Source organism: Lissotriton vulgaris, chromosome 1_1 (genome assembly GCF_964263255.1).
Source record: "Lissotriton vulgaris chromosome 1_1, aLisVul1.2, whole genome shotgun sequence".
Taxonomy (NCBI): Eukaryota; Metazoa; Chordata; class Amphibia; order Caudata; family Salamandridae; genus Lissotriton; species Lissotriton vulgaris.
The window spans coordinates 1,668,303,485-1,668,312,717 of record NC_141685.1 but is presented as its reverse complement, the minus strand read 5'-3'; the positions used below and the strand labels follow the sequence as shown (position 1 = coordinate 1,668,312,717).

Genomic DNA, 9,233 nt, shown 5'->3' with positions numbered 1-9,233 from the left:
CCATGCCCGTATGCACTGTCTCCATGTACTGCAGGCATGAGACAGCTGCTGTCCCCAGTTGGTAGATGAAAGAACCAGATTACAGGCTGTCATCATGTGGGGCTGTGTGCCGCTGTTGAGAGAGGACAGTAGAAATGAAGCAGTGGTACACCATTAAACAAACTTCAGAAAAGACAACCCTGTCCCTTAACCAACTTCGAGGGCTCTGTTGTGTATAAAAGGACCTGCAGACCCGATCAAACCCCCAGTTTATCAAAAACAATAAATAGTGGGCCTGTCTCTCACACCTCTTCATCCATCACTAAGCACTGCCTCCCATAACATGATAACCACACCTCAGTGGTCATCATGCACAACATAGAAACGCTTCACACATAGATTCAAAACAAAGGGAATACCTTTCCAACCACATATTTCAATCCACACACCCTACATGGTATAGCATGCTACTCCTGTAGGGAAGTGTTTCAGCACCCCTCATTGGGCTAGTAAGAGCTTATTAAATGTTACAATACAATAACACACCAGACCTATAAGAAAATCTTCCATTTCCCTGTCGTCCAGCCAAAACTTGCAGAAACAATGCAATCAAACAATAATAATAAGTAGAAGAAATGTTTAAAAAAATTAAGCCCCCTCTTTTTTAAAGTAACAGACCTGCCAATTTAACAGCACAGTGTTTCTTTCATCACATGTCTTTATTTTATGATGGCGTCAATGCCCACGTGACTGGCCCCTAGGAGGTGCTTTGTCATGACAATTGCTTTTCCTGCCACATTCTTCAGTGCTGCTCCTGCCATCATGGCCACAGTTCTGGGCGAGCCAGTCCCTCGTGCTCCGTGCTTTGTCGTCCCGACTGAGCTTGGGTTTAGACCTCTTGTTGACTTTCTGCGCGCAAGGGCTCTTCGGGCCCCCACGCTTGCAATACTCGGGCTCAGTTTCGCTGTTCCCCCAGGAAGTGCTGTCAGAGGCCGAGCCCTCGTCGGCGGTGTCGATGCAGCGCACGCGCTGGTGGACATTGCGCGAGCAGAATCTACGTCTTTGTTTCTTCGGGAGCTGCCCGGGCGTTCTGGTGTACATGGCTTCCGTCGAGCGAGAGATCCGCACGTGGACATTTTTGTTCTGAGTCCTGAACAGATTTAAAAAAGAATTCCAGGAACGGGGCTTCTTATGGAGGTTGCAGGCTGACGAGTCTACCAAGACATGGAAAGAACAATACAAGGAAAAGGAATGAGCCAAACATCAACATATTTTATGCATAGAATCAAATAAAAAATGTTGTACATGGCTAGAAGCTGTTTTCTGGTGGACAGTGGTACTGTATTGCATTCTCAACTTCATCACACTGTAGTCGGAAGGAATAATTTGCCTTTGTCATTAACATCACCATCCTCCCACCACCGCACAACCCTTTAAACACAGTTTTAGCCCCATTCTCAGTCAGAAGTTGGAGCATGCACAAGCATTGCCGCCTCATCTTTTACCTTGTCCCAGTTCCCAGTATGAGGAGTCACCACTTCCAACGACAGGTACCTGCAGCCCAAATACAATACTGTTTTCCATCATGCGGGCACATTGTAAGGCTGTTCTATTCTAGCCTCCTGACAGGCCATCTGCTGGATCTGACCTACATTTGGTATTCTTCTCACAAGCCCTCTGCTGGATCTGACAGACATTTGGTAGCCTATTGCCTGTCTAGGAAGATTTGAGCGCGCTCCCTTATTGAGAGGGATTATTGTTCACCTAGATAGGTTCAGCTGAGTTTGAGATACTGGGGCATGGGGCTAGCAAGTGGTACAGGAAACCCTTGATCTGGTACTGTAGAATTATTATAGACGGGAACTTTGGTACATCAACGCAGGTTTGTAGGCATTCCCAGCCATCTATTTCCCACAGTTGGCTATGCAAGAAGATAAAATGACGACCGGCCACATTGGTCTGGCCCATCCGCAACTATCCAACTTTCACTGTTGCATTGATGTCCATCTGGTATGTTGGTGTGGGCTAAAAGCCTGTGGGAATATATGACAGTTGACCCATATTTTTGGGATGACAGCTATGGAGCAAAGCACAGGCAGCTGCCTTTAGGTGTAGACTCTGGAATCATTGAAATAATTGACTAACATGCTATGACTCCATAAGGCAGTGGTCTTCAAACTTTTTAATGTTGCATCCCCCAGTATAAAAAAGAATCATTAGGGCCCCCCAGAATTTTTCACAATTATTCTATTAAATTTGCAATGTTTAAATAGGTCAATACGTATTTAAACATTACAGTAATGTTAAACCATTTAAAAAAGCAATCAAATACATAATTGCCAAATATACTATTCTGGTTTGCTCGGCCTTACTAACGTGTAAATGCATCCACAGTGTGATTATCTGAACTAGGGGCAGGGACGTTTGAAAAATATCTTGAGTCCCTTCCCTATTGACACATACTCTCTGTGAAATCTGAATGATAAAAGATGTTAGTAATGTCCCATTACAGGGTGGCTTACTGCTGATCATTTGTTTTTAGCTTAAAACAAAGCACTGCTGTCAACCTATCAGTATGATGCTTCTTTTGAACAGAGCCTGGTTCCACCCTTGGGGACAGTTAAGGCCCCCCTAGGGTGAGGGGAGGGCAGTTTGAAGACCCCTGCCATAAGGGTAGGTTGTATGGGGCTTAATTTTTATTCTTTTGGCTTAAGAATTGCTGCTGTTCACTTTGTTTAATTGAGCCCTTATAACATGAGGCAGGGAAAGAGCATTCAGTTTCCAACAAGTCCGGGGAAGATGAAGGCACTGGGGTGGGGGTAATCGTCACAAGGAGATAGAGAAACAAGAGCCTAGGAAACAGTTTCCTCCAATCAAGATCTGTCTGAAAATAGCCCAAGAAGAAAGATCAAAAAACACTGGCTGAAGTATTTTGAGAGAAGAGTGATCAGAGTGTCAAATAGGCACTTGAGCAAAGTGTGCGTCTCCTCCTTTTTCAGCAACAAAATTATAATTAAGAACTTTTGCAGGCATTCTTTATGATATTATTAATTATGCAGCTCGATCGCTAGTAAACAATGTTCAGTCTTTGTATGCAGGGTTTGTACGGCGTCAAGTTCAATCTGCTACTTCTGGCTGTGTTTATTTTCTCTATCCGGGGAGAGGGTGGAGGTATGTACAATGTAATGACAAACGCATATCTCAACCGTCAGGGAGAAAGTATTCCACTTTAGTAGTATGGTACAGAGGTTGCCATTCAGAAAGACCTATCAATGGAGAAGCACTTATTTTTCTAGTACTAGCAGTGGATCTTTGCTGGAAGAGTTGTTGTAGTTCTTCTTACTGCAGGAATTGTTAGAAGTCTCGGAGTAGATCTTCTTGCTTTTCACACCCTCTAAACTCCTATGCCTCTCCCAGGAGGTGCCCAGGAAACAACAGCTATCAGAGTGCAAGGTGAGAGATTATAGTGGGAACATTAGAGTCTGGTTAGGGGAATGGCTTCAGCTGTGCAAGTCTGTTAGACCTGGCACCTTGGCGTGGGTTTCCCTTCCACTTTTTGTTGCTGTGCCTCATATGTTTTCGCTGGTGTTAACTGCTCAAAGCACTGTGTCACTGCCAATCAGTGCCACAGTGCAAGTGCTCCCTGTGTAATTTGCTATATTGATTGGATTCCATGATTGGCTTATTTGGTTTACTGTCAGACCTTAGTACAGTGCACCAGGAGTGCCCATGGCTTGTAATTCCAAATGCTGCTAGTGGGCTTGCAGCACTGGTTGTGCCACCCACAGAAGTGGCCTTGTAAAATGTGTCTAAGGTCTGCCATTGCAGAGTATGCGTGCAGTCTGGTACTGTCATGCTGACTGGGCAAGTGCACCTACTTGCCAGTCCCTAAGCCTTCCCTTACCTTCATGTTAGTCACCCCTGTGGTAGGCCAAGGGCAGGGTGCATTTTAAGTATAAGGTAGGACAAGCCTGATATGTGTGTGGACTGTCCTAATAGTGAATTACACCCATTTATGTTTTTCACTATTGCAAGGCTACCTGTTCTCCATAGGCCAGATTGGGCTGCTAGAATTGTTACACTCTATAATCCTAACAGACTCAGGGCACATGGTAGAAATTCGAGTTTAGTATGCCTGAACTCAAAATAAGAAAATAAATCTTTTAGTAAAGTTTATTTTAATATTCTGGGTTTGCAAATACCACTTTTAGAAAGTAGGTATTTGCTTGCCTAACCATTTCAGCCCGCCTCTGCAAGGATGTGTATCTGCTGTCTGGGTTCTGAGAGTGACAGGGCTGGGAAAATCCAGAGGGCAGGGCCAGGTGGCCTGGTGGTGAATAGATAGATTTACATCCAGATGAGTGGGAGGAGTGCACCTGGGCTCTGAAGAGGACTGTGCCTTTCCACCACAATGCTGGCTCCACTTCCTGTGGAGTGTCTGATGTCTCTAGCCTGCTCCCTGAATGAAAAGTCAGAGTCCTGTCGACAAAGTGCTCAAGAACTGGTTTTGGCTGGGCACAGTCCCCTCTACCCCAGAGGAACAAAGGATTTAGGGGTATAAGTATGAGGACCCTGCTCCCAAGAAATTAGATCCAGATTTGACAAGAAGAAACCTCTGCCTGATGAGAAGGAACTGGGAAAGCTGAAGGAGGAATACTGTCCCTGACCTGGGGGATTGGCCTGCAGTGGTTGCCTTGCTGCTAAAGGAGAGGAGAAAGACTGAAAGACTTTATTTTACAACTTGTGCAAAAGACCTCCAAGGGCTTGTGAGTGAGCTTGCCCCTGAACGAAGTCCCTGGACCAGTAGACTTCATCCGCCTCGAAGAGAGCTGTTGGAAACACTGTTTTCCGTAGTTGCAGAGGCCGGGAGCTGTGTACGCCTCGTACAATTGACTTGTGTTCTGCAAAGCACCGTATCTAGCCCGTCCGCCTCAATCAACGCCACTCTGTGCCCCAAACGAGCTGTAGCTCGCACCGGGACTGGTCGCCGCCGCCGCGTACATCGCTTTGCTTCATCGAATCATCCTGGTTGAAATGACATGTACACTGCCACTGAGTTCAAGTCTGTCGATCACAACTGAAACGAGGGTACGCTTCGCACGTCTGCTTCGCACGCCTCGCATCGCATCCAAGACTGAACATCGCGGCTCCCAAGGTACGGCTCGTACGCCACAACGTAAATAGATCGCGCCGCACCAAGCACCGTCCCCTCAAGCAACGCGACTCTGCCCACAATGACTCATAGCCACGAAGTCAACGAGCCGTAGCTCGCACCGTGACAGGAGGACATCGCTGCGTACAACGCTTTCTTTTTCATCGCTCCTTCCGTGCCGGACACACCAAGCTAAGGTACTGTGTCGACTCGCATTGCATTTTTGTACGCATCGGACCGGAGCGTCCGCTGCGCTGGATTATTTTTGTCGTTATTTAGTCTTGTGCTAAGCCCTTATATAAAAGCTAACTATTTTTGATAAAACCTTTTGTGGTGTTCATTTGTAGTGTTGTCACTGGGTTACTGTATGTGGTCACAAATACTTAACTGACATCGCCTCTGGACTAGCCTTAACTGCTCGCGCCATGCCGCCTAGAGGGTGAGAGGGGTTATTTTAAGAGGATAATTCCCTTGCCCTGACTAGCGGGGAGGGTCCCTGCTTGTCACAAGTACCTACCTGTGCCAACCAGAGACCCCCAATTCTAACATTGGAAGTCAAGCAGAAAGGATTCCGAATTTGCATTTGTGACTCATGTACAGTGATTGGTGAACACTACTTTGTGAGCGCAGACCATAACGCAACCACATACTTTTTTGATTCTTGTTTGCTAGAGATCTCCATTTTTTAAAATCATGCCTGGTTCACTCAGTGTAGAAAGGGCAGCATCTGTAGTCTTTGAAAGCGAAGAAGTAGAATGGGAAGAGGAGAGACTAGAGAGCTAGACTAAGACCCAGCTGAAGGGCTTCTGCAAAAAGTTCAAAGTTCCCCATGTTGGATTCAAGATCAAGTCAGACTACCAAAAGGCGATGAGAGCCTGGATTGAGTCAAGGAGAGACCCTGAAGATTTGGTGGAAACTGAGCAGGCAGAGGACAACAATGGCTTTGGCAGAGGCCTGTCGCCAGAAGAGTTGGCAGACAGGAAGGAAACCAGACTACATGAAATGGAGATGTCAAAACTTAAATTGAATGGGCAACTGGAGCTGGAAAGCAAAACGCTGGCTCTGGAAGAGAGAAGACTCCAAATGGAGCATGAGATGGCTTTGAGGGAATTGGATCTAAAGGCTAAGAGCCTAGAGAGCACTCCCTCTGGAAGCAGCACACCGCCAGTACAGGTAGAATCAAGAGTGTGCATACCAAAGTAAGTGGTTAAAGAATTTTTTAAGAATGATGACATAGGGCAGTGGTTCAAGGCCTACGAGGTAGCCATATCCTCCCACAGGGTCTCTGAGAAAGATTGGGGAGGGGGGTTGTGGGGGCGGTTCCTGAGTGAGGGGCGGGACACACTGCTGGATTTGCCCTCAGATGTTCATAATTCTTATCCACACATGAAGGATGCTTTGATGGCTAGATATGGGTTAACTCCTGAGTTGTACAGACAAAGGTTCAGGGGTTGCACAAAGATTCCTAACAGTACGTATGTTGAGTATGTAACTTTTTTTCTGCAGAGCATTGGATGGTTGGGTGAAGGGTAGCAAAGTTGGTGATTTTCAAGGGCTCCTTGATTTAGTTGCATGGAAGCACTTGTCCAGTAACTGTTTTCCTGAGCTACGCCAGCACCTGATTGATCGTAAGCTGACTAACCCTAGGAAGCTTGCTGAGGAGGCAGACCGCTGGGTCAGTACCAGGGCCCACAAGGGTCACATGTGAGACTCCGCCCAAGGGTGGGCAGGGTCCCCAGCAAGAGAGTGGGGGGACAAGGGTAAACAGAGGGAGTTTCAAAGAAGGCCCCAAAGTAATCCCCAAGGGAGCCAAGGGAAGGGTTCTCAGCCTCCCCCACCCCAGAAACTGACAGGTACCCCTGTTCAAAGAGGACCCCCAAGGTTTTACAAGTGTGGTGACCTGGGTCATTTTGCCTCTGATCCCAAGTGTCGCCTGTTTGGTAAACCAGCACCCACTGATGCTCAGCCCCGGCAGGTGGCTAGTGTAGCCTTTGGGGAGGAGGTGGAAGTGCAAGGTGGGTGCGGTTCCGCAGAAATGTCCCTTGTCTCTTTAGGAGACCGTGAGGTGGTCCATGAGTACCAACTGCCCAGTAACACTAAGAAATATCGGCAGTGGGTGACCGTCAATGGCCAAAGGGTGGAGGCTCTTAGAGATACAGGAGCCAGTGTGACAGCTGTCAAGTGTCACCTGGTGTCTCGAGAGCAGGTTGTCCCACATGCCTTTTGCCGAGTTGTGAACGCCGATAACACTGAGAGTCAGTGTCCAATGGCTCAGGTTCCCTTTGAGTGGGGGGGGACTCTGGTACTCTTCAAGTAGCTGTGGGAACCGCCATGCCTGTTGAATGTTTGTTGGGGAACGATTTGGAGAGCTCACCTTAGGAAAAGGTAGAGAAGAGTACTCACCTGAGGATGGTGGATCTGTCTGACTTGGCGTGTGTAACCACCCGGTCAATGGCAGCTAGTAGGGGTGCTCAAGAGGTCCTGGAGCCTGAGAGGGAGGCCCAGGGACTGGCCTTAGAGAGAAGAGGTAGGGGGTGCGGGAAACCGGCCCCTGTCGTTCCCATGGTCCAGGAGGAAGCAGACCTTGAGGGGGATGCCCTGGAGCCTTCAGGGGAACAGATAGCTGAACTGGGGGACCTGCCTGAGCTGACCCATTGGCAGCAGGAAGGAGGCCCCTCCAGGGAGGAATTCTGCAGAGGGCAGAAAGAATGTCCTTCTCTCGCAGGTCTGCGGCAGCAGGCTGCAGACGAGGCCAACGGTGATCAGTCTGGAACACATTTCATTTACTGGGAGAATGACCTCCTGTATTCAGAGCCTAAGGTTGCTGAGCCTGGGTCAGCCCGTGCGCTGGTGGTACCCCAGAGCTTCGGAGCCTTCCTACTGGGGCTGGCTCACGATGTGCCATTGGCAGGGCATTTGGGGCAGGACAAGACCTTTGAAAGGCTTGTCACCCACTTTTATTGTCCTCAAATGCGCAGGAGTTCAGACACTCACTGCAAGACCTGTCAGACTTGCCAGGCAAGTGGAAAGAGAGGGAGGAATCAGAAGGCTCCTCTCCAGCCATTCCCTGTGATCAGTACCCCCTTCGATCGAGTGGGAATTGACATTGTGGGGCCACTGGACCCCAGGACAGCCATGGGCAACAGGTTTATCCTGGTCCTGGTAGACCATGCCACCCAGTACCCGGAAGCCATCTCTCTGAGGACTGTGAGTCAGTGACGGCCATCGTGGTGAGACGGGCACTGATGGGAATTTTCTCCCGAGTGGGATTCCCTCTAGAGGTCGTGTCTGACGGGGTACCAATTTCATATCCAAGTATATGAAATCCCTTTGGCAAGAGTGTGGTGTAACCTACAAGTTTACCGCAGCTTACCACCCCCAATGAAATGGGTTGGTTGAGAGATTCACCTGCACCCTAAAAGGCATGATAATGGGTCTTGAGGAACCCATGAGGCGTAAGTGGGACGTCCTCTTACCGTGCATACTCTTTATTTACTGTGAGGTGCCACAGAAGTCTCCAGGGTTCAGCCCCTTTGAGCTAGTGTTTGGTCACCCAGTGAGAACCTCTAAGTATGGTCAAAGAAGACTGGGAGGAATCTCCCAGGAAACCTACCCAGAATGTATATAGCTACATGCTGGCCTTAAGGATACAGACTAGGCGTTTCAGAGCACTTGCTGAAGCAAATCTGGAAACCAGCCAGGAGGAGATGAAGCGGTGGTACGACCAGAATGCCACTATGGTAGAGCTTCAGCCTGGTCAGAAGGTGTGGGTCTTGGCCCCAATGGAGCCCTGTGCGCTCCAGGATAAGTGGACCGGCCCCTTTGAGGCTGTGGAGCGCAAGAGTCCTGTTACCTATTTGGTGGACTTACAGTCTCCCAGGAACCCTTTGAGGTTCCTGCCTGTCAACCGCCTTAAGCCCCACTTGGAGAGGTCTGAAGTGGGCATGCTCTTGGCAACAGATGCTGGAATGGAAGAGGAGACTGAGCCTCTTCCTGACCTCTTGGCGGCCACAGAGCAAGATGGGTCAGTGGATGGTGTCAACCTCTCTTCCACCCTGACCCCTGAGCAACAGAATGACTGCTGCCAGTTCCTGGGACAGTA

At 48.6% G+C, this 9,233-nt stretch overlaps 1 protein-coding gene across 1 annotated transcript in view; it reads right to left on the bottom strand.

Moving 5' to 3' along the window:
* Nucleotides 1-703: 703 nt before the first annotated feature.
* Nucleotides 704-9,233, bottom strand: part of LOC147751023 (uncharacterized) — a 66,372-nt gene continuing 57,842 nt past the window's right edge. Inside the window, exon 3 of the mRNA XM_086932089.1 lies at nt 704-1,193. Within this exon, the coding sequence (XP_086788215.1) occupies nt 715-1,193 (479 nt within the window). The 3' untranslated portion in view covers nt 704-714. The remainder of the gene's footprint in view (nt 1,194-9,233) is intronic.